Source organism: Malus sylvestris, chromosome 15 (genome assembly GCF_916048215.2).
Source record: "Malus sylvestris chromosome 15, drMalSylv7.2, whole genome shotgun sequence".
Classification (NCBI taxonomy): domain Eukaryota; kingdom Viridiplantae; phylum Streptophyta; class Magnoliopsida; order Rosales; family Rosaceae; genus Malus; species Malus sylvestris.
In genome coordinates this window covers 7,376,796-7,401,551 of record NC_062274.1, presented here as the reverse complement: position 1 = coordinate 7,401,551, position 24,756 = coordinate 7,376,796, and the positions used below count along the sequence as shown (strand labels likewise).

General features: G+C 38.7%; 5 protein-coding genes across 6 annotated transcripts; 3 read left to right on the top strand and 2 right to left on the bottom strand.

The window, feature by feature from the left end:
• The first annotated feature begins 2,934 nt into the window (after nt 1–2,934).
• On the top strand, nt 2,935–5,684 carry LOC126604294 (UDP-glycosyltransferase 73B4-like). Of its 2 annotated transcripts, XM_050271488.1 has the most exons (3): nt 2,935–3,974; nt 4,565–4,991; nt 5,459–5,684. In XM_050271488.1, the coding sequence occupies exons 1-2, from the start codon at nt 2,966–2,968 to the stop codon at nt 4,984–4,986; spliced, it is 1,431 nt and encodes a 476-aa protein (XP_050127445.1). In that variant the 5' UTR covers nt 2,935–2,965; the 3' UTR covers nt 4,987–4,991; nt 5,459–5,684. The 2 variants fall into 2 exon arrangements, with proteins under 2 accessions (XP_050127445.1, XP_050127444.1); XM_050271487.1 differs by lacking the exon at nt 5,459–5,684 and having other exon boundaries at nt 4,565–5,301.
• A 2,069-nt stretch (nt 5,685–7,753) lies between these two features.
• On the top strand, nt 7,754–10,237 carry LOC126604293 (serine/arginine-rich splicing factor RSZ22A-like). The gene is made up of 6 exons (XM_050271486.1): nt 7,754–7,891; nt 8,053–8,154; nt 8,252–8,340; nt 9,114–9,348; nt 9,571–9,684; nt 9,917–10,237. The coding sequence occupies exons 2-6, from the start codon at nt 8,066–8,068 to the stop codon at nt 9,951–9,953; spliced, it is 564 nt and encodes a 187-aa protein (XP_050127443.1). The 5' UTR covers nt 7,754–7,891; nt 8,053–8,065; the 3' UTR covers nt 9,954–10,237.
• Nucleotides 10,238–13,127: 2,890 nt separating this feature from the next.
• On the top strand, nt 13,128–16,914 carry LOC126604291 (probable cyclic nucleotide-gated ion channel 14). The gene is made up of 7 exons (XM_050271483.1): nt 13,128–13,813; nt 13,918–14,497; nt 14,736–14,942; nt 15,048–15,349; nt 15,438–15,549; nt 15,642–15,878; nt 15,984–16,914. Exons 1-7 carry the CDS (start codon nt 13,755–13,757, stop codon nt 16,728–16,730), a joined length of 2,244 nt encoding a protein of 747 aa, XP_050127440.1. The 5' UTR covers nt 13,128–13,754; the 3' UTR covers nt 16,731–16,914.
• An 81-nt stretch (nt 16,915–16,995) lies between these two features.
• Nucleotides 16,996–20,202, bottom strand: LOC126604292 (UDP-galactose/UDP-glucose transporter 7-like). Its single transcript, XM_050271485.1, has 7 exons — nt 19,694–20,202; nt 19,386–19,491; nt 18,991–19,236; nt 18,263–18,373; nt 18,000–18,158; nt 17,470–17,613; nt 16,996–17,358 (listed from the first exon to the last, which is right to left on the bottom strand). The coding sequence occupies exons 1-7, from the start codon at nt 19,732–19,734 to the stop codon at nt 17,194–17,196; spliced, it is 972 nt and encodes a 323-aa protein (XP_050127442.1). The 5' UTR covers nt 19,735–20,202; the 3' UTR covers nt 16,996–17,193.
• A 911-nt stretch (nt 20,203–21,113) lies between these two features.
• Nucleotides 21,114–24,658, bottom strand: LOC126604290 (uncharacterized). The gene is made up of 3 exons (XM_050271482.1): nt 23,496–24,658; nt 22,166–22,440; nt 21,114–22,041 (listed from the first exon to the last, which is right to left on the bottom strand). The coding sequence occupies exons 1-3, from the start codon at nt 24,470–24,472 to the stop codon at nt 21,275–21,277; spliced, it is 2,019 nt and encodes a 672-aa protein (XP_050127439.1). The 5' UTR covers nt 24,473–24,658; the 3' UTR covers nt 21,114–21,274.
• Nucleotides 24,659–24,756: the final 98 nt, after the last annotated feature.

The window sequence follows — 24,756 nt, the reverse complement described above, 5'->3', positions numbered from 1 at the left end:
ATCAACGAAAAAGAATGTACCCATATAAGTTTAAACATGGATTAAAAAATTTGAATGGATTTTATATTAAAAAAAGGGTACATTTTACATACAACAAATTGATATATTTGAGAATGGGTACATTTAAGATTAAAAAAATTGAAAAATTATATGAATGGGTACATTTAAGATTAAAACATTGAGAATCTTTTTATATATAAAAAAAAACTAATAGGTACAAACTTAATTTAATTTAATTTTTTATTATTTTGAAAATGTTTGAATTGAAAATTAATTAGAAGTTTAATAGAGGTGTGAGTATTAAACCCTAAATTAATTACTAATTTTTATATTAAAAAATTATATAATAAACATGTAAATTCATTATCACATTAATGCTAAGGACTTGAATCAAAATTTGAGAACTAATAAGGTCTTAGTCAATGAACAGTAAAAACTAGGGACCAGATACTAATTTTTCCTTTATTTTATTTTAAAAGGAGAACAACTGGTGACAAACCACGATTATCTACTTCTTTCGGGGACTGGGAAGGCTCACAGAGGCATTTCAGCCTCCCCCTGGCCACAAGTTTGACTTCCACACCAGAAGTGGATTTCAAACCCAAGACCTCCAGTTTTTAGTTTGAAAGAAGCCTCGCAATCCGTCTTTTACTACTGGGCCACCAACTCGTGGTTCAACCATTTTATTGGATTTTGTACATATTTTTGGGTAAACATTAACACTGTTTCCATGCATCTATGCATGCATGCATGCATGATGCGCATCTTTGGGGTTGGGGGCTCGGCGAAACATTCATGCACACCAAGATATAGTTTTCATGTCTGCGTGATGCAATATACTGATATAAATTGTTGATGCACAAAATCAGAGGATTTTGGTATAACAGAAAGTATTAAGTTTTTTACCTTCGCTAGATTGATTCGGTCACTAGTGTGGATAAATATGCAAATGGATAGAGACGGGAAAGCAAACACAAGATGTACGTGGTTCACCCAGATTGGCTACGTCCACGGAGTAGAGGAGTTCTCATTGATTATGAAGGGTTTACACAAGTACATAGGTTCAAGCTTTCCTTTAGTGAGTACTAGTGAATGATTTAGTACAAATAACATTAGGAAGTATTGTGGGAGAATGATCTCCTTTTATAGAAGAGTTTATAGCTTTGTTCTGACATTGACACGTGTCACGTTGTGATTGACTTCTGATGTTGACACGTGTCGCACTGTGATTGGTTTCTGATGTCAACACGTGTCGCACTATAATTGACTTCTTGATTGGAGGGAAACTCTTTTAGGTCATTGACGATATAACGTTGACCGGTGTTCAGTAGTTTCGGGATTGGTCAAGTATGGTACAAACATAAATTATCATGTGTGACAACTAAAACATTTTTGATATCGCCATCATATGCCCTCATAGATACTCAATCGATTCAAGCCAATATTAATAAATATGTACACATATTATAACAAAATACGAATCCTGAATTTCTTGCTGAGGTAGTAGATTTTATTTCCTGCCTGACCCATCATGTTCCTTGAGGACACGGCCCATTGATGAATCTAGGACAGTTAGGAACATGAGAAGGGGCCTTTAATTAGGACAACATACAATATTGTGACGGAAATTAAAAGTGAAAAAACTTTCTCCGCTGGCCTCGCGAATTCTCTTTTTCCCTTCAAATGATTGAAATGTATTAAACATGAATAACAGAGTTTGAACAGGGATGTAATGGATTGAAGAAGAAGATCCGAACCTCGAAGGAACTCCACCATTTACATCATTTACATTCCAAGCTAAATGTTTTTTTTTAAATTAATTGCTTATGGAAGGGCTAAAATGCTTATTAAGAACCGAAAGTGCTTATGATTACATTTAACAGAAAAAACTTTTTTTTGGGTCATTGAAGCACTTTCAAGTGATTTCTTGAAAAGTACTTATTTTCAAACAAATTTGTGACATTTTATAATAAAATCACTTGTAGCTAGAACGTTTTTCGCAAAACTGTTTCCACAAAAGCAAACCAGCCTCCCACTCCACATTTTGGGGTCTAATTAAACAATCCAATTCCGTGTTTTTTTTAACAACAGATATATATACTTAGGAGTAGAAGAGTGCGCTAAGTCTCATAATGGACTAGTAATAATGTGGTTCAAGTTCGTCCTTGACGATAATCGAATTTAAGACCTCTCACTTACAAATGCCTTTCATGAATTATTGTCATTCATCCTATCAATTTTTATTGTATTATTTAAGTAGGATATCCTATTAGTATATGTTGACCTAAACGTTTTGGTAACTAAATCTCCTTTCAATTATATCTTGATATCACGAGGATACAGTTCCATGTCAGTATGCATGTGCTACCATTAATACATGTGCATATAAAGCCATAAACTACAATATTGTACTGTTATTTGTTAGGCAAGCCATAAACTGCAATATTATATTTTTGGGCAATCCATAAACTGCATTGAATAAATGATATGATATGCATAACACACCTTACGACAATATTACTAGATCTATAACACTATGTTTGGATGAAGAAATTTAAGATTACTAAAGAATTTTAAAATGACGGAAATTGAAATGACAATATTTTATTTTCAAGAATTTGTAAATTTTCTTGTTTGATTAATCTAAAAGAATAATGAAATTGAATACTGAATTTGTTATTTTTAAACTCTAAATCATAGAAATTGGGAAATGACATATATTTACATAGAATTTGAACTTGGGAATTGGAGGTCACAAATTCTAAGTTTTTTTTCCACACGGAAATTCTAAATTTCTATGTTTATGAATTCAAACAAGAGAATTGGTGCATGTTAATTTATAAATTCTGACCTTTACTAAAATTCCAAGTTTATTTCTCTCATCCAAACATAGTGAAAATGTATCAGAAGAGTACGCTACATATACAAGAACCTCTGGTAAGAGTGAATTAACAGAGATCAAACCATGGCATCAGCACCATCAACTCCCTATGTAGTAATCTTCCCTTTCATGGCTTACGGCCACACTCTTCCATTACTGGACCTCTCGAAAGCTCTCTCCCACCGGAAAATCAAGGTGTCCATCATCACAACTCCATCAAATGCAAAATCAGTTGCCCAACACCTAGCAAACTACCAAAATATAGACTTGATTGAAATCCCATTTCCCACCATCGATGGCCTTCCTCAAGGTTGTGAAAACACCTCCCAACTTCCATCCATGGCTTTCTATGTCCCTTTCCTCGTGGCCACCAAAAAACTCCAAACCCCTTTCGAACAAGTCCTACAAGGAATGAGGGAATCCAAATCCCTTCCCATTTGTGTCATCTCTGACTTCTTTTTGGGTTGGACTCTCTCTTCATGCAGATCCTTTGGGGTCCCTAGGTTGGTTTTTCATGGCATGGGGGTCTTATCAATGGCTATATGCAAAGCTGTGTGCGTGCACATGCCACACACGAAAGGGAAGTCGGTTTTCGACCCCATAGAGTTGCCAGGTCTCAAGCTTCCCTTTGATCTAAGTGTTTCGGACTTACCTGCTCAACTCATTCAAGCAACTGATGAGAAGGACCCTTTTTCTCAATTCATAGACGCTGTGGGAGAAGCTGACATCAATAGTTGGGGGGTTATTGTGAACAGCTTTGAGGAGATAGAGAGCGGAACTGTTTCTTCATTTGAAGCTTTCTATGAAAATGGAGCTAGAGCTTGGTGTTTAGGACCTTTGCTGTTGTATGAAAAAGTTGAAGGTGTTGAGAAACACATCAGCCACAACCAACCCAGCAAGTTAATGCAATGGCTCAATGACCAAGTGACTCTAGGCTCTGTGCTATATGTCTCGTTCGGCACGCAAGCAGACTTGTCAGATGCTCAACTTGATGAAGTGGGTTTGGGTTTGGAGGAGGCTGGGGTTCCATTTTTATTGGTGGTTCGATCAACCACTTGGTCTCCACCAAATGGACTTGAAGAGAGGTTGAAAGGTAAGCCTTGTTATGATATGAAATTTCAGTATTCTCCTTATTATATCGAATCATATATTTTTAAAGAGTAATGGTATTAGATAGAATATTTGTTACATCCCACATTGCTCAGGGAAGTGGATTCTGAAGACCTTATATGAATATTCTCATATTTACCTAGCACGAGGCCTTTTGGGAGCTCACTGGCTTCTGGTTTCATTTGAACTCCGAAGTTAAGCAAGTTCGGGTGAGGTCATTCCCAGGATGGGTGACCCACTAGGCAGTTCTCGTCTGAGTTCCCAGAAAAAAAACCGTGAAGATGTGGTCGGGATCCAAAACGGACAATATCGTGCTACGGTGGAGTCAAGCCCGGAATATGGTGAAGGCCCGGGCCGGGATGTAACTATTTTTTAGATATAGTTTTTAAAGTATATTTAGAAGAAATGATTTTCGCACTCCTCTTTATTTTTATTTATGTCTCTTGATTTTTGTTTGATTTATTCAGTCCACGTACCAAAATTCTGACATGCTTGATCTTGATATTTGTGATTTTTGTCAATAATTTTGTATCCAATACATTAATGTTAAAATTTTAAAACTTAACTTTGAAGGTAAAGGATTGATCATAAGGGAATGGGTTGACCAGCGCCAAATACTGTCACACCGAGCAGTCGGAGGGTTTTTTAGTCACTGTGGTTGGAACTCAGTGCTTGAAAGTATATCTGCTGGAGTGCCAATCTTGGCTTGGCCTATGATAGCTGAGCAGTCTTTGAATGCTAAACTTATTGCCGAAGGACTTGGGGCTGGACTTGGCATTACAAAGAGCCATGATTTGGGGTCAGGAATTGAGGTTTCGAGGCAGGCAGTCTGTGAAGGAGTGAGAGAGTTGATGGGAGGAGAGAAGGGAAGGGATGCAAGGGAGAGAGCACAAGCTTTGGGAAGAGTAGCTTGGCGTGCGGTTCAAGAAGGTGGTTCGTCCAATCAAGCCCTAAAAATGCTTATTGACCAACTATGTGCATGTTATGCTCAATAGATTAGGTTAGTTTGTCTTATCCAAATATCAATTCCGAGAAGGGGTGTGATATCCACACACCCCATTTTACTTCTTACACATCTTCTTAATTTTCGGCCGTTGGATCAGATGAATTGAAGAAGATCAACAGACATAAATTATCAAAGGGTGTGTGAGAAGTAAAATGGAGTGTGTGGATAGTACACCCCTTCCGAGAAATGAAAAACTTCATTAGAGGATATGGATGTGTACACATGTGTGCAACATACTAAAACAATTCTCTTATGTTATTCGATTGGAAATTTGAATTGCCAATGAAGTAATTTTTGGTATAAATGATATTTTACATTAATAGACACTAAAGAGGAGAAGAAGAGTCTAAAGCCGGAACATAATGGTTTATAAAAACCCCCAACCATCAGCTCAGACAATTCATCACTTGTAATTAACTAAAGTTATCAATCTTAACTTTTGTACTTGTACATTTTGCAAGGGATGGGAGAAAGTAAAGGAGTGTCTCAACAATAACCATCATGAGGTGATCCAGTGGTTGAAGATGAATTTCAGGTCTGTATTCCACACGGCACATCCTGAGTTCAACTCTTAGCGCTGATGAATCGCATGAAAGTGGTCAGAGAAAGGCTTAAATACTTTTATGAGTTTTTTCAGCCCCTGAAAGGATAGATTGCCGTAGCAAAGCCACTAGGTGGTTTTCTTTTAATAATAAAAAAAGAAAAGAAAAAAAAAAGGAGTCTCTACAGTGGATTGTCCTCCCTTCTGTGGGCCTTGACAAGTAACAATCCATCTGTAGTGTCCTTCTTTAAGGGCCTTGACTAGTAACAATCCATCTGTAATGTCCTCCTTTAAGCACAAACCTTCCAAACATGCTAGTGTACCAACATGATCGAGTGAGTCGAAACCAACAAGCCTGCCAGAGAACTCCCCTTCCGGTTCCCTTAACACCCCTAATCCCCAAACACGCATCGAAAGCACCATCGTAGTTGATCCGTGAGAGGTGGACATTGGCAAAGACGCTTTTGGGTACTGCACTCTGTATAATTTTTAGATAATACTCTCATCATTCCTACTAATTAAGGGTTCGTTTGGATGTGCTTTTAAAATGATTGAAAACGCTTTTAGAGAAAATGTTTTTTGGTTCCAAAAGCACTTAAAGTGTTTTCTGCAAGGAGCACCAGTTATGTGCTTCTTTCAATAAGCACTTTAAGCGATTTTCCAGAATATACTTGCATTTTTACTAAGAATTAGTTCCAAAAACATTTTCAACAAAAGCGCTTTCAGTCATTTTAAAAGCACGTCCAAACGAACTCTAAAGAGTCCTTCTCTGATGTGGAATTATTTCATTTATCGAATTTCAAACTATTCATTTTATCACTTTTTAAAGAAATTTATAAAAAAAGCTAATTCGATTTAAAGACTGGTTATTACCAATCTATACGTGTCGACCAAATTGGCAGTTATGATAACAAGTAATATCCTTGTAATAAAACGTTAATTCCTTTTATTTAGATGGATGACTAAATAGTCTCCAAATTGAATGAATTTTCTAGAGATGACTTTTAAATGATAATAAAAAAATGAACCATTCTAATTATGAAGAAAAACTTGTGCGGGCTTTACTGAATGGCACTACAACCAACTCAAAACTCGCCACATGGCCAATCTTCCAATCTTATATATTTTTATATATTTAAAACTCCCATAACTATTTTTTTTTACTAATTATTATACACTATAAGATTAATCTAATATATATATATATATATATATATATATATATTTTTTTTTTTTTTTTCCTCTTAGATATGCATTTGAGTGTTTAAATTGGAATGCCTTTTAATGCTCTGCTAAGTAACTGAGTTTTTGTAATAATTCAAGTATCTTTTGGAGCAATCAATTATGAAGAAGTGCCATAGTTAGGCAGTCTCCCACAACATCAAGAAGAGGCCAAATACTATTTCCATGATTTTGGAGTTAAATTAGATGTCTGCTTTACAATGATAAAAAACAAAATAGTTGTGAAACAGTATTTTGTGTAAAATATGGATATGTAATCGTTTTTTTTAGTAGCATCGGTCATTTTGACCAAAGGGCATTTCAACGAGACATTTGGAAATTGATAGCTCGTCTTCGTTATGTTCCTTAAATTAGCTATTGTCATAATACTTGATTCAAATATTGTTATTCAAGTATAAATGTTTTCGTAGTAAATCAAATTATTACATTTATAGCAGGAACTGAAATCCCACATCCGTTGTGCTATGATTCAAGCATAAACATCTGCCTCCATTTTGTTACCCTTGTGACAATATTTTTACGAAGAAAGAAAAAACACAGAGTATGAAAGAAGACGATAGAGAAAGTTTGGGAAGAAATCAAAAGGTGAGAGAGAAGAGGAAAAAAAAAAACTGAACCACTAATTAAACTTTATGATGTCTATTAATTAGTAGGAAAAATGATTATAGGAGTTTTAAATATAAAAGATTATATTTAAGATTTGCTATGTGGCGAGTTTTGATTGGATTGTATGCCACTCAGCAACGTCTAGTGGCAAACGAAGCTCCACACAAGTTTTTCTCCTAATTATGACATTTGTACGATGAAATAATGTTACGTTAGGAAGAAAGAAGATTTTGCTCCTTAATGGGAAAGAGAAATGTATTACACGAAACAGGTGCAGTCCCGCTCGCTTAGCTGAGTGAGACTGCATCTACAAATTTTTCTGAGGGGCTATGTAGCAAAACCAAATTTCGAGGGGCCAATTTAAGATTTTAAACTTTATAGGGGTCGTTAATCAATTAGCCTCTTATATAAAATCCAAAACCTCAGTGACCCATCCCCAAAAAAGTCGAACCGAGTAAAAGAGCTGCTGCTAGGGTTTCTCTCCGTCTACTCGGCACCGCTCAAGGTTCAGATCTCTCTCTCTCACTCTTTTCCCTTTCATCCTTTCTATTCAGTTCGATTCTTAATCCCCCAAATCTCTAAATTTCGGTATCAATCGCTGTTAATTTCTGATTAAAATTGAAGAATTTGTTGTTTGCTAATGCTTTTTAGCTTGTGATTTCACAGCTTGTATCGAAGAATGTCTCGTGTGTACGTCGGAAACTTGAGTCCTCGAGTTTCCGAGGCAGATCTCGAAGACGAGTTTCGTGTTTTTGGAAATATTAGAAGGTGCTTTGCTGTTAAATTTTTGACCTTTTCGTCTAATTTACTCGCAAATGCTTAAAAGTTTTGTTATTTTTATGGAGGATGATTGTTGATTTTGCAGCGTGTGGGTTGCTCGGAGACCACCGGGTTACGCTTTTGTTGACTTTGATGATATCAGAGACGCTGAGGATGCAATCCGTGGATTAGATGGTATGTTTATGATTGGGCTGTTGGTTGCTTATATTGGGTTTTCGTAGCTAGTTTATATCATTTGAATCCGCCGTAATGGAGAAGCATAAGTTCATGAGCAACTTTTTGTTTGTGAAGAAGCATAATTGAGCTCAACAATGAATGATGGGTTTCTCTTTCGAGATGCATATTAAAATCTTCCTTATGGAACATTTGGTTTTTCATGAATTATGCCTGTTCAACTAGGTCAAGGTTTTTTATTTATATAATGTGGGTCACCTTAGTTTGAATTTCCGAAGTTTTTGCAATGTGAGATTTCTCCATCAAACTAATCCACATCATATAATTGTGTAATTTAGTAGAACAATATTGACACCGTTGCTTGAGTTGGGAGCATTATGTTTTCCTCATCTAGAAGTGTGACTTGTGGTCTTGCTTTTTATGATAAGCTGTTTCTTTCTCTTTGTATTTTCTGTTAATCCTTTTACTTATGTATTCATTGGTAGGTCTTTGGTTCTGAATTTGTTGAACTAGTACAACAACAACAAAGCCTTTTCCCAGGCTAGAATTTGTTGAACTAGTAATTAGTGAAAAATATGTTGGCAAGCTGTCCCTTCCTACTGGAAGGAGAAGGTCTCATGCCCTCTTTGTCAACGATTCATAAGATAGTTTTATTTTAACTCATTTAGAGCAGCCTTCTCATCGGGTAGTTTATATGCTATTTCTCTCTCTTTGTTTTCCGGTGTTTTAAATTTTGGGAGCTGTAAAATGTATTGATTTATTTTTTGGAGCAGGTAAGAATAACTGGAGAGTTGAGCTTTCACACAACTCTAGAGGTGGTGGTGGTGGTCGTGGTGGAGGTGGTCGTGGCCGCTCTGGCGGTTCTGATTTGAAGTGCTATGAGTGTGGTGAGCCTGGGCATTTTGCTCGTGAATGCCGTCTACGTGGTGGTGGTGGTGGTGGTGGTGGTGGAAGGCGTCGTAGCCGCACCCCTCCTCGCTATCGCAGAAGTCCCAGTTATGGTCGCAGGTGATGTCATTTTGCCAGATATTCGTTACCTAAAATTCATTTTATTTCTCTCTGTAGTTAGGTAGGTTGTTATCAACCAAGTTTTGTGTTCTGGTGTATTTGGTATTGAAAGCTTGCTTTCTGGATGCAAGTTCACAAACATATCTTATACTAGCTGTTAATCTAGGTTGGAGATGATTTCTCATATCTAATACCTTTTGACATCTCTCTACTGTTAAGCAGGAGCTACAGTCCTCGTGGGAGATCCCCAAGACGTCGCAGTTTGACACCACGTGGGAACAGCCGCAGCAGGTCCCCACCGTACCGTGGGCGGGAGGAGTTGCCTTATGCCAATGGGTGAGGTTCCTTAATTTTTTTTTTTTTAGCAAAATGATCAAACCCTAGTTCTACAGCATGAAACTGGTTGTGTTGGAAGGATGACTTTCCATTTGATTCATGCCATGATGGTATATGTCCTATGCATGCCTACATTATTTACTGTTCCAAGACTTGGATGGTAGAGCTTGTCAGTAGTAAGGTTGGCATTGCTGATTTGTCCTCTTGACATCTGGGTACTGAATATTTGCAGCAATGGTCTGAAGGATCGCCGCCGAAGCAGGAGTTAAGGAGTGCATACATGGCTACCTGGCGTTGTTTTAGAAGATATACTGGGATTAAGTGTTGTTTAGTGTGCTTGGACATCAGCACAACTATGTTTAAATTGGGGGACGCCCTCAGCCTCTACTGTCTCTCTGATTTGGTTAAGTTCCTTCCTTTCTTAACTCTAGCTGGTTTTATTTATCTTTGCAAAATAGGCGTAGGGATAAGGATCTTAAAGGTAAAGTCGTAAACATTATAACTTTGTTTAAGAGTGTTTCTGGGAATGCTGCTAAAACTCTATGCTTTTTTCTTTGCTTTTTGTGTTGAGGTGTCGTCTGCTTCTTCTGCTTCATTGGTTTTGTTCTTCTGCACTCCCTTGGCCCCTGGGATTTTTGTGCTTCACTACTGCCCTGCTCTGGGATCTTCAATTTTGAATGGTTGTCGGTCCCAGCCGGCTAGAGCTTCAATTTTGTGTTTCTGCACTCTCCCGGGGATTTCTTCACTGCCCTGCTACTGGGATCTTCAATTTTTGAATAGTTGTGGATCCCAGCCTGCTATCTGCAGAGCTTCTATTTTCCTTGAACTTCGTCGGTAGCAATGCGCCTCCCTCAAACTACTATAGTGGCATTTGTTTAATTGAGCAGTGGGTTACGCTTCGAATGTTTCTGTTCTACAGAAGTTGGGTTGTTCATAAACGAAAGAGTTGTTTGGATTTTGCTGCTTCTTGAACTTTATATATAAATGAGTCGTTGCGTATGCATACATGGTGCCGCTTTTTAGAGATTTGGTAGTGACAATCGTTTCTCAGACCCAACACCTATATTCTTGCCTTTGATCTTCAATTGGATACAAAAATACAGAAACAAATTTGGTTCCAAGTGAAATCTCGACCACACCGAAACCCTAACCCCTTGTTTTGTTGTTGGATGATTTTATAGCTAATATATACACGCATGACATGTAACATCTCACATTGACCAACGTAGAGAGGGTGATGTGCTTTGTATGTACATGCCCACCTTCATGTAGCATGAGGCATTTTGGGAACTCATTGGTTTCGGATTCCATCGGAACTCAGAAATTAAGCGAGTTTGTGCGAGAGCATACCCATGATGAGTGACCCACTAGGAAGTTTTCGTGTAAATTTGCAGAAACAAAATTGTAAGGGCGTGGTCGGGGCTCAAAGCGGACAATATCATGTTAAGATGGAGTTGATACTGGGATGTGACGTGACAAACTTCTTGATGTATTCTAGTTTTACCAGTTTAAAAAGATGAAAAGGTGTCGAAATATTTGGTAATCTCCCTATGCGTGTCGCACCATTGCAATTATAAAACTTCAAGCCAATCCTGTAAATCTTCACCGTTGAATTGCCCGCAGTTTGAGAGATAAATTTTGATAGAATTTTTTTTCTAATAAATTTGATTTTACAAAAAAGAAAAAAGGATGTGGTTTATTGCATCTTAAAAGGCTTGCAGCTCAGTTGGTAAAAGAGCACGATAAATATAATCGGTTGGTGAAAGAGCGTGATAATATATTCGAGTATGGTCTTCAATGCAAAGCCTGCAGCTGTGTTTGGTGTTTAGTATTTGGTTGGAATGTACTTCTCACTATATTCAATTTAATGTGAAATAAAAGCAAATTGTGTTTCAATTAACTAGAAAGGATAAGTTTTTTTTTTTCATCTCGAATCCGTAAAACGAAAAATCGTTTATCTATATGTTAAATAGACCTTGAATCTCCAATATAATCCAATCCAAATGACACCATATTTTTACGTATGAGTCCCAAAGTGATGGCGTGTTCGAGTTTTTTGTTTTCTCGTCTAATGCACGCAACCGAATGTCAAGATCGAAGAAGAATTCCTCCTCATGCAAGATGGTAGTCACATTCAAAATCTAATATAAACTTGGGGATGACAAGAAACCCTTTTTTTTTTTTTTTTTGTGAGTTGAGCGACATCATTAGTAAGTTAGATGTTAGATTAGTCATTGACGGAATTCGAATTCTTCGTATAAGGGCATAACACATTTCCACCACTATAGTAAGAGGCCACTTGCATGAGAATAAACTTATAACTCAAATAATTTAGAACATTTATTTGCGCACTCGAAATTTTAAGTTTAATTTTCATCTTCCTAACTATCGTTTAAATTAAAAATAATAATTTAAATTTCAAAATGTAAATTCCTTTTATATTTTGGTGGGCGTCCACTCTCCAAACAGATAATGACCTACGGAATTGAGTTGTAAGGTGAATTAATTAATGATATATGGAGATGGACCTAGATTGTCTGCCGTCCCCCATCTCATTCTCTTCCCATCTTCTTTTATTTTTGTGGTTACGATTAAGTCACGTCAATATTTTATATTAATTTTTTTTTTAAATGTTAACATGGCTTAACCGTGACCAAAAAAATAAGAGAAGATGGAAATGGTATGTGATGGGAGAGCAGACAATCCAGCTCTGTTGTTCATACCAAAACATTAGAAGCATCGCAACGCTGCGTTGTTACTGCACACACGTGTGACATGTTTATTGGTCTACTGTCTAGCCTATCAACAATCCCATCCGTCCACCTGTCTTTATTCAATCAAATTTCAATATGCTTTCAATGTGGAAATGTACGATAGCCATTTTGGGGCACCAATTACGGAGATGAATTATCTGCCCTCCTATCCCATGCCATTCCCATATTTTTCTATTTTTTATGACAGTTAAATCACGTTAACATTTTATATTAATTTTTTATAGAAATAATAAGACAAAAAACAATAAGAATATAAAATGTTGATGTGGCTTAATCGTGACCACATAAATAAGAGGGGATGAGAAGGGCATGAGATAGGGAGGGCAGACAATCCATCTCCACCAATTACACCTTCATTCTTGAACGTAATAGACGACCAGACATGACGCCTTTAATTGTGACAACTCCACCAACATCTTTTTTTCAGTCACAATCCAACTCCGTCAATGCTTATAGTCTTCTTTTTTGTTTATGCGTTTGCTTTTAGTGGAAACGCTTTGTAGAAAATGGTTACATTGATACTTAGTAATGTTAGTGCTTGAAATAGTAACGTTAAATTAAAGTGTAATATACCACCATAACAATGTAAAAAACCGCTTCGTAAGACCCTCAGACTTTTAACTTGGAAATTGTATAAAGTTGTGTAGTTGATAGCAACTTTACCCTCATAATTTCTTGATTCGAGTGGAGCTAGGATTGCATTTCAGATCTGGTTAAATTATCAAAAGACCTTATTAGTATTTAATCAATAATTTGACACAACTGGATCGTGCATCCCTTCCCTCCTCAACCAATTTCAATTGGTGGAAGAAAAAGTCAACCAAAATGTGTGAAGAAAAATCATGGCTAGCAGTTTCTATCTACTAACGTAGAATTTAATACATATTTCTCTCTTGTCTTTAATCGCAACACTCAACTTCTTTAATCGAAACATCCATGTCCTTCACGTTCTCTCCCTCCCCCAGATTTCTGCACATCTTTTCGTCCCGAAGTTTCAGCCTTGGATCAAGCTTCATCTCTCTCTCTCTCTTAACTTTTCACTTTATATTCATTTAGATTTGCAAACGCTTAGCCATGTTGACTAGTGCAATGCGCTTTCTTTTCACCGAAGTTCGAATCTCTTCTTTGTAATTATATATAATTAGTGAAGAATAACGCTCGTTTAATATATATTTATAGACATATATATTTGTTTGGATTTTGGAAATGTTTCCCATAAAATATGCTGTCGTTGAACTTTTACTTTTCTCGCTTGTTGTTCTTCATTTCACATTTTGGATCCTTTAGTTGCATGTGATGCATATTGATGTTATCAAACTTACAAGCATGGAGTTGAAGAAAGACAAGGTATTAAGGTATTGTCTCCATTTTACAAAACCAATTTCATATTTCACAATTTACTCTCTATTGTTATTTTTTAAATTTTTCTTAATTATTGTGTTTAATTTCATAATTCCAGGTTTTATGATCATGATAAGAAAGATGTTCAGTTTTCCTGGGAAAAAAGTGACATCCAAAAACACTCAGAAGAGCCACTATCTGCATACAAAATATCAACAGCAGCACCCTTGTTAATTCCTGATGGTGGTACTAGTACTACTACCGGAGTTCGAACTAATAAAACTCCGAGATTTGGGAGTTTTAAGGTTTTCTCAGAGAACCAGGAGCCACGTAAGAAGCAAATTCTTGATCCGGGAAGTGACATTTTCCTGCAATGGAACAGGGTTTTTCTCTTTTCTTGCTTGGTAGCATTGTTCGTTGATCCGCTTTTTTTCTACCTCCCTTCGGTGCAAAATGACGGTAGTTCATCTTGTATGACAACTGATTTGAATTTAGGAATTGTTGTGACGTTTTTTCGCACTCTCGCGGACATGTTCTATCTGTTGCACATGTTCATTAAGTTAAGGACAGCTTATGTATCCCCGAGTTCGAGAGTTTTCGGGAGGGGGGAACTTGTTATGGATCCAAAGAAGATTGCTCGAAGGTATTTGAGAACGGATTTCTTCATAGATCTCATAGCTACACTGCCTCTCCCTCAGGTGCAATAATCATCACCATAATTATATTTTTACATTGATATATGCTCTTTCTTTTTTCAACTTTCTATGATCTCCTCGAGATTTTTCGTTCTGTATGGTAATTTTAGACAACACCGCGCCTCATGATTTGTTCATCGTATACTTTTTTCTCTGTTTTTAATCCGATTCCTTCGATTTTATTAGTTCCTGCAACAGTTCTGGAAATAACAATGCTATTTCTTATATTCTTTTCTTGCAGATTGTGATATGGTTTATTATACCTGCAGTTAGAAGCTCACATGCTACCAATAATGCCCTTGTACTGATTGTACTTCTTCAGTATATTCCTAGACTCTATCTTATTTTCCCATTAAGCTCTCAGATCATCAAAGCCACTGGTGTAGTCACAAAGACCGCCTGGGCGGGGGCTGCGTATAATCTCGCACTCTACATGTTAGCCAGTCATGTATGTAATGCAGCTTCTTTTGTTTACATGCAATTTATCAGTTTAGTTCAGATTGTCCTTCAGAACTCACAGTAACGAACGCTAGAACAATGTCTGTCGTTGTAGATCTTAGGGGCATCGTGGTACTTGTTGTCCATTGAACGGTATGCAACGTGCTGGAAGTCTGAATGCCGAAGGGAATTTAGCCCCATGAAGTGTTTTCTCAGCTACTTGGATTGTGGTAATTTGAACAATGATAACCGCCGGACGTGGTTGAACAGTACTCAAGTGTTTAGTAACTGCAATCCGGAAACCAGCACCAGTTTCAACTATGGCATATTTGCAAATGCACTGACGAAAAATGTCGTCTCCACGGGGTTTCTTGAGAAGTACTTCTACTGTCTTTGGTGGGGTTTGCAGAACTTGAGGTATGATCATCAGTACATGGTTCTGATATAATCTGAAATTTGATCAACATTTTCAGATTCTGATATAATCTGTTTTAATATATCTCAGCTCCTATGGTCAGAATTTGAGTACAAGCACATTTATCGGGGAAACGTCATTTGCAATACTAATTGCAATCTTGGGTTTGGTTCTGTTTGCTCACTTAATCGGAAATATGCAGGTGCGGATGATGAAATCTGTTCACTTTTCTGCAGTTTAAAACAATTAATAATTTTTTAGTTTTGTAAAAGATATGTTTTCGATATAATGCAGACCTATTTGCAATCAATCACGTTGAGACTTGAGGAGTGGAGGCTCAAGCGGCGAGACACAGAGGAGTGGATGAGACACCGTCAACTCCCCCAAGATCTGCAAGAGCGCGTTAGGCGATTCGTGCAGTACAAGTGGGTTGCCACTCGAGGGGTTGATGAAGAATCAATCTTACATGCCTTGCCTACTGATCTTCGTCGAGATATCCAACGCCACTTGTGTTTAGATCTTGTTCGACGCGTAAGTGCCTTCTCTGATCATGGGACAGGAATGTTGATACTGATTGATCATAGTAAAGCAAATACTAATGAGTAACGATTTTCGCTTCAATTGTGTCATCTTCAGGTCCCATTTTTCGCACAGATGGACGGACAACTACTTGACGCCATATGCGAGCGTTTGGTATCCTCATTAAGTACTCAGGCCACGTACATTGTTCGCGAAGGCGACCCTGTCACAGAGATGCTTTTCGTTATCCGAGGGAAACTAGAGAGCTCCACAACAAATGGAGGCAGGACAGGTTTCTTCAACTCAATCACTTTGAGGCCCGGCGATTTTTGTGGAGAAGAGTTGCTTGCTTGGGCATTGCTTCCCAAATCAACCCTCAACTTGCCTTCTTCCACAAGAACTGTTAAATCCCTCGACGAAGTAGAAGCCTTTGCGCTGAGGGCAGAGGACCTCAAATTCGTCGCGAATCAGTTTAGGCGCCTCCACAGCAAGAAGTTACAGCACACGTTTCGTTTCTACTCCTACCATTGGAGGACCTGGGCTGCATGCTTCATTCAGGTAGCGTGGCGGCGGTTCAGGAAGAGAATGTTGGCGAAGAACCTTAGCATGTCAGAGTCATTCTCGTACAATTACGACAAACACGACGAAGAGGCTGATGATACAGAAGAAGAAAAGGAAGAGTTTTCTAGTGGTAAAGAAACTTCGAATACTTTCCAAGTGAGACAGAATCTTGGTGTCACAATTTTGGCTTCAAGGTTTGCTGCAAACACTAGGAGAGGAGCTCAAAAAACCAAGGATGTTCAGCTGCCGAAGTTGCTAAAACCTGAAGAGCCAGACTTCTCAATGGAGCCAGAAGATGACTAGCTCACATCAAAACTCTCAGCCAATAGTCCAAACTGTTGAAGAAACCTATCTTTCACCATGAATCCTTTGTAAATTCTTGTTCCTCTACCTGTCTTTCACGTGTCGTTGCGTGGTCACGTAGTATTAACAAATTACTTACGTTCTAACAAGCAAAATACCATCTGGTGTTCCAAATATGGTTAAACCCGGTCCTCCTTCCAATTTCCAAATATAGTTATCTCTACTCAAGAAAAACCAAAATCAAAGCATAAGAAACCATATGGAATGTTGGGAGCGGCAGCCAAAGGCCAAATATTTAAAATTGCTGTAAACCAAACAAACTCCACAAATCCACACTACATCCCCATGTCGGGTCCAAACCCGCAAACCCACACCATTAGCCAAAATTTACATAAAAAAATGGCAATTTCGTGATTAAAACCGAATCCCCCCTCCTTCCCCCACCCGAGCTGCACTCCTAGTTTTATTTTCGATGAGCCTCCACATCTGCAATCCGCTTTGCGGGCTTGCTCTTCCTCTGTTGATATTTGGCAAACGAGTACCAAACTCCGCCGGCTGTGTTGATAACCAGTCCAGTCACATTCAAAACATGTACTTGCACGCCACCCAGTAGTACAAAACCGAGGGTCTGAGAAACACGTATAGACAAATTTTCATACAAATATTTGTATTGAAATAAAACATAATTTCCACAAATCGTCATTTAATCTATGAAAAAGAAGAGGTAGTTCAGGCATACCGTCGACCCAACCCCTTTTAGGACTCCAACGATGGTTGTTGTTAGAGCGGAGTTGACTATCGTACATAAGAACATGGTGAAGTTGAGAACAATGCCCATGATAAATGAAAGAATGAGGATCACCAAAAAGTACAAGGAATTACTCTGCAAATAAAGAAAATTACATGTCAGTCATAGACTCATATAATGTATGAAAGTTGTAGGAAAGAAGAACAGCAACTCAGTGCCACAGCAATAAGCCCCAGGTCCCCCAAGAAATTTTTTGCATGGTTACTAACTAAATGGGCGGGCAGCAACGCATTGCTTTGTCCAACTGGAATTTATAAGTTGAAAGCCATTATCGGACTTGATTTTATGCTATTTACTAGTTATCTTCTTTTATCAAAAATTTGGATAAGAAATGCCTTGTACTAGATGTCAAAGACAGTAATCCATTTCCCGAACAATTTAAGCAGCCAAGGATCTACAAATAGTCCCAAATAAATAAAGAGGAATGAATTCATAAATAAAGAAAAGGTTAAGGTTCTGACCTTTGCAACTAGTAATGATAACGAATTTGGAAATTCTCCGGTAGCTACAATGAGAAGCATCAAAAACGGAAGAGACAGAAAGCTGTTATAGTACATGATCTCAACTGATGATAGCCCATCTTCAGCACCAGATTTCTCCACCAACACAAGGTACATGGTCTGAATAAAAAATGAAGTTCTTGTATGAGCTTAATTACTATAACATACCATTCGAAACAAGTATAACACAGAACCGTGGATGAACAAAAACATCATCATCTTACCTGGAAAAAGACAGAAGTGAGGGCCATGCTATATCCAAAAAGGTCAAACGAAAAATCTCCAAGTGCAGCTATCAGAACCCCAACTGCAGTCAATATTACTGAAAGACACACCTGATGCGTGAAAGAGAACTGAGTATTGCTGAACCTAAATCACGGTATCATCAAATTTAGTGGTAATGAAAATGCTTTTTGTCAGGACTTTCACACTATATTTCTCATCTTCTCTGAATAACTTTGCATTTTTAACAAAAACTATGACGGGTGATTATTTGAAATCAAGCATCCTTTATCTTCACTTAATAAAGTCAACTTAATAAGGAAGCTATCGCTATGTCACAAGATATATTGTTCCTAATATGGATGCCAAATATAGATTTGTAATCTTAGTTATCATCAAGCAGGTCAAAGCTGTCATCATGGAGACATCTCAAGCACCGACAAAATGACAAGTCCATAATAATTTGAATCATCCAAAATATCTTAGCTTATGAATTCCAGACCACTAAGCCCGAACCAATAGAAAGCATAGCAAAGAATAATGTAAATCCAGCTTCCATTTTACGCTTACAGTGTTAGTCAAATCGTGCATGTTTCTTCCGAAATTTTCACATCATATGTTTCGAAGACTAAAAGTACTTTGCTCTCGTTACAGAACAAGTTTCGTTTTCACTTACACTAATACTAAAGAAAAAAGAAGAATAACTAATCCTATCGTTAAGTGTAATAACCTGTATTGAGGGTCTCCCCTTCCCTGAGAAGAATCCAGCTACAAGCACAGCAAGCGGTGTGAGTCTTTTGATTGCAATATACATGGGAATATTAACTCCCTTCAAACTGGCCAACGCAAACGCCACATTAGCATTATAGAAAAGCGACACAGGGAGAAGCTTTTTCGCAGTGGACATTTCTAATCCTCTTGATCTCGTGTATCCAAATCTTCGACCAACATATATAAGCAAAGCAGTTGCCAATTGCTAAGACAATAAACAAACGAAAGAAGGCTCATTATGCACAACCAAGCAGAAAACACATGCAAATTACAAGGACAATAAGGAATCGAAAGACGGGTCCTTGTGCACAATCAAGGAAGAAAAGACCGACATTCGTACTCTTAAAGTAATACCTGCATTGTGAGAAGGGTCATGGAGTGTGAGTACTCCATAATAACCGCTTTATTGATGAAAACCATCGCCATGGAAGCAGCCCCATACGACAAGGCCGCGGACAAACTGCATTCAAATTTCAAACACAACAAGACTGAGGAAATCAATCGACAATTTTTCGATTCAAGGTATCGAAAATTCGCAAACATGTATGCACATTAACATATAAAACATGTCCTTTGCTTACATTTGTAATCATCAAGCCAAAATCTTTCTAAAAGTGACATAAACCCAATAGAAAACAAAGTAGGACAGATAGAAAGACAACCTCAAAAACGAGCTAGCTTCTGTCTCAATACATTTCTCCATGGCCAAATCTAAGCTTCAAAACACAAATCCTCTGTTTTCGGATCAGTGTCAAATGAGCTCAGTGGCAGCTAAGTCCCAAAATTACATGACAAATCTGATGAAAGAAAACACTTGGGTTTTTTTTCTTGTTTGGCCAAAAACCTGCAAATCGAATAAAAAAAACCCAAATCTGGAAAATTGGAAAGAAAAAAAAAAACAGGGGATGGGATTGGATTGGACCCAGGATAGAAGAACACGAAACCGATCCAATTCAAGAGTAAATAGGATCGAATGAAACCTGGATTTGAGTTGGGTTTTTGGATCAAGGAGAGAGAAAGGAAGTCCAGGAAGTGGAGTGAGGAGTGTGTAGAGAGGGAGAGAGTAAAAAAAATTGGAGGGGAAGGAGAGAGAGTAACGGAAATGAAGCAAAGGGAATGGGAAAATTGGGAAAGTGAGAAATGGGAAATGTGAGTCGAACCTCCAACGTGCCATGGATGGGGGCGAAAGGCATACCAAAACGTGATTGGGTAAAAGATTGGAGCGTTGGGAAGCTCTGCCTTTTGAAATTTTACCTTTGTGTATTGTCGGTTGCGAATTCGATAAAAATCTTTTTAACATCTTTTGTCGGGATAGAATACTTTTCTGATAATACTACACTTATTTTTACTTTTTACATATATTTTTTTAACTTTTAACTGTTAAATTTAATGAATTGAAAAAAAATTAATATTAAAAAATTAACAAAAATGGATAAAAGACAAAAATAGATGTGTGAATTGTGAGCTAGTGTTAAAATATCACTTGTACTCCGTTTCCGCATTTGATTAGAGAAACCCATTTTGTAACTTATAATTTAGCATTTCATGCTTATTTTTCCCATTACGTGATTGAAAATTTGTCATGTTATGTATCTTTTTACATAGTAAAAAGTGGATTGTTTTGATAAATAAAATAATTTTAATAGATAGATAAATAAAATATTACATAGTAAAAGATGCATAAATGCGGAGGGGACAGCCGCCTGGCGTGGGTTTGGGAGGTGGAAGAGGAGTGAGATCCTCGATTCTTCTTTGTGGAGATTCTAGAAATCTTCAAATCACATTTATTTATCATATATCGTGCAATAAAAAATCATTGTAATTTTTTTTATTTAAAATTAAATATAAACAGTACATGACAAAAACTGATCGCACATGTAATTTAAGGATCCCGGTCCTCACAAAGAGGATCCGACGAGGATCCTCTCTCATGGAAGAGAAGGGAGAAGCTGGAATTGTCCCGTAGGATCCAATCCAAGTCCAAAATGTCCAATAGATAGATGAAAGGAAACTTTCCATGAATTAAAAGACTATTAATTTATCTGTTTTTTTTTTTTTTTTTTTTTTTGGAAGAACTCTTAATTTATCTGTTAGGTAAAATGCTTGCAGTACTATTTCTTACATGCGTTAACATTAACCAAAATCTGACACTCAGAATACATCATCGAAAAGAAAAGAAAAACTCGAAAAATGGAAAAAGGAAGAAGAAGCTGCCATTTTCCAACTCCCAGCAGATCTGTTTTTCACCTTGCTGAAGCTCTTGCACTCATGGATGAGTGGTAGTTGGTGCTTCTCTGTTTCCTGTAAGAAGAATAAACATCGTCGTACTGGCTTGCCTCATTTGGATTAGCTGTGGCCCCTAATCCCAACCTTCCCGAGCCACTCTTTCTATCTACACTTCCATCAGCATAAGCCCCCGTCTCGGGGTCCATCTGCAGGTTTGGGGGTGGAGGGATGCAAGCTCCACCCTTGCGCTCCGCAGGCTCTCTTTCATAATCATCCTCATCCCTACCATCGGAATCATGAAGGGGCCCTTCAGAAGGGTTAACTTCTCCAATCTCCTTGAAGAATTTCGACACTCTCTCAAGAATTTCTGACTGAGGAACAGTAGATGGAGGTATAACGGTTGGAATGTCCAAAGGGCTCATCGGTGAGTATGGTACACCACTGCCAATCTGCATCTTTCTGACCATCTGAGGAATAAGACCAGGTGGGAACAACGGATATGGTGGCAACTTCTCACCGCTACTAGCAGGTTGTCCTAACAGTATATGGGGTGTGGGTTGTTGGTTTGCTGGTTGAACGGAAGATGGTATGGGCATGGACCCAGGAAAAGAAACAGGAGGGACTGAATTTGGAAGAAATTGCTGGGATGGCAGAGACAGTGGCATGCCTTGGCCAGGAACTGCATGTTTATCAAGGTGATCTTGATCATGGGAACTGGAAACAGAGCTTTGTGTATCCGGCTGCCATTGAAATACGTTATGATTTGTTGTTTGTGGTGGCAATCCTGCATTCAAGATAAAGAAAAAGATAATTAACGTATAGGCCACACCAGTTTATTAAGCCCTGTCGCCTGAAATTTAGTAGCCTAGGCCCTAGACATACACACAACACAGAAGCCTACTGCCTACCTGCTACTGAATCTGCTGAAGCAGTGGATAAGTCTTTTGGAAGCCCCGTAAAAGAATTACTTGATGGTCCACCAAGCATCTCACTCCTTAGTGCATCAATAGTATCCTGATCATAAATGTTCTTAGAAGCCCACAGCTGTAAAATTTGCTGCAACTTCAATTGACTGTCCTCTGTGATTTGGGGGTTGTGATAAATCCTTGCAAGCATGGAACCTAAGATAGGTTTGAGTGCATGTGATTCATTATCAAGGCCTTCACCAGTCCGCCGATGCGAGCTGTAGATTCAAAGGCAAAGAAAGGACTGTCAAAGAATTATTTGCACTACATCAAGCATCTGTGTCAAAGAAAACAAAAAGGTAAACAAAAAAAGAAACCTCTAACTTCTTTGCTGACACTATCACCATTAACTCAGAAAACTAGACTCGAGGCTAGATATTAGAAGGATTATAGTGCGCATAAACAAAAATAGAGCCTTTTAGGTGTAAAAGACGGAGCTTTAAAAAAAAATTTATGACAAAATTATAGATGATCTGTTGATCTGCAAACCTGTGGCAACAGAAAAAGGCATATACAAACCCGGAAAGGTTCACCCATCGTCCCTGTGAAAAAAAGTATCTTTTTTTTTTGGGTGGTTTTCCACAGCTAGCACCCGTCAAAACACCCGGCCCCCCAAACTCCGTCTGTTATACCGATACTTGAAAATTGGACAATGGTGAGTATCGGATACCTACACCCCCACGAACCCTTCCAATATGTATCGGATACTCCATTTGGAGTATCATTGACATTTTTGTGGTGTTGACTATAGGTTACCTCTCGGATGCTCCAAAGGATATGGTCAAGATACTCCTAAAGCATTAATCTTGAATAAAGTTAGAAATTCAGGTTGTAGTTTCTAAATTCCGTTGTTTTTGTGGGTTTGGTAGACTCACCAGGACATTATCCCTACATAATAGCACAAACATGTTCAAAGGCGTTTTTTTCACACAACGGAAAACAAACATCACCCAAGCACCAACCCATTAACTGTGTTGTTGAGAAGTGTGAGCTATAACAAATAATGGGATTGAAGCTTTCAACGATTTAATGGAAATATGAGTGACAGTTATCCATATTCATAAGAAATTAACAAGACAATTACACAAGCAACTGTTTCCAGAAAACATGCCGGCGCAGCTCAAAAAACAAAACTTTATCTTTTCAGAGTTGCATTACTCTAACCAAAAACATACCAAGCAAAAGCAATAAAGCAATAACTTACAGTTAAGCGAGCAAAAACAAACAAGAATTCTGCAATTACCACGAATGATTAATGCGCCATTAGAATTACCTTTCAAACAAAATATCATTTGTAAGGTATATCACATGAAGCTGCCTCTCAGAATCATCCAAGCCAAACAGCCTCTCCCGAAGAGCCTCAGCCAATGCCGGCGCGAATATCGACCGCTGCATAAACCAAAATTTTGCTCCTTTAATCGACTCTTTGGTCCCATTCAACGTCATAAGCACATTATTGAGCTCCATTGCAACCTCAGAGGGAAGCGGTCCCGAGAGCCCCTTGAAGGGCTTGGAGGGTGACTGGTCGTAGTCCGCCCGCCCATAAACCCCGAATGGCTGCCCATGCCGCTGCTGCTCGTAGAAATAGGGCGGCGGAGGCCCTCCCATCATTGCCGCAGAGGGCGGCGCGTTCATCATTGGGTTTGGGGGCGGGCGCAGCATGTGCATCGACCCGGGTGGGAATCCAGTCGGGTTAAAAGACCCGCCCGGAGCCCGGGTTGATAGCCAGAGCTTGTATCGGTAATAGCCGTGGCCTTCGCCGCCGAACAAGAAGGCGTAATCGGGATTGTCCTGCTGCTTCTCCCGGATCATGGCTTCGAACTCCGGGCCGTTCTTGGTGGAGTACTCGACGAGCTTGTCAATCCGTTTGTGGAGCTCCGGGTCAGAAGGAGGAGCCGCCGGCGGAGGCTGGGGAGAGTCGTGGATGGGCCCGGCGTGGAAGGGTGAGGGGACTAACGGAGGGGGAAGGTGGGGAGCGAAGGACGGAGGAGGTAGGTGATGGGGGTGCGGCGGCGCATGGGGAAGGACTTGCGGCGGCCCGTGGGGATGATAAGGGAATTGTTGCTGGAGGGTGGGGTGGGGACCCACGAACTGCGGCGGGCCACCGTGGAACTGTTGGGTTTGGGGCGGGTACCCGAATTGCTGCTGTTGGGGCGGTTGTTGTTGCTGCTGCTGCTGTTGAAGGCTGGTGGCTGCCTGGCGCTGTTGGGCGTAGGCCATGGGGGAGTAGTCGTGAGGCTGCCGATCCATTGCCGCGGTGAGTGTGAAAACAGTAGGAAGCTGAGTTGTTTGTGAGCGATTTATAGATTTGCCTCGAAAACCGTCCCTCTCCTTTTTCTATGAATCCCTAATTTGATTTGATTTCGTTTTCTGGGGTGTTGGGGAAAAATTTCAAATCCACTGCTTTAGGGCTTCTTCTAACGACTCTTGCTAAAAAAATTTCTATATCGAATAAGCAACTTCCAAGATTATTTCCCTCCTTTTTTTTTTATCCCCTTACTTAATTACTTTTGATAATGTGAAACAATTTTTAA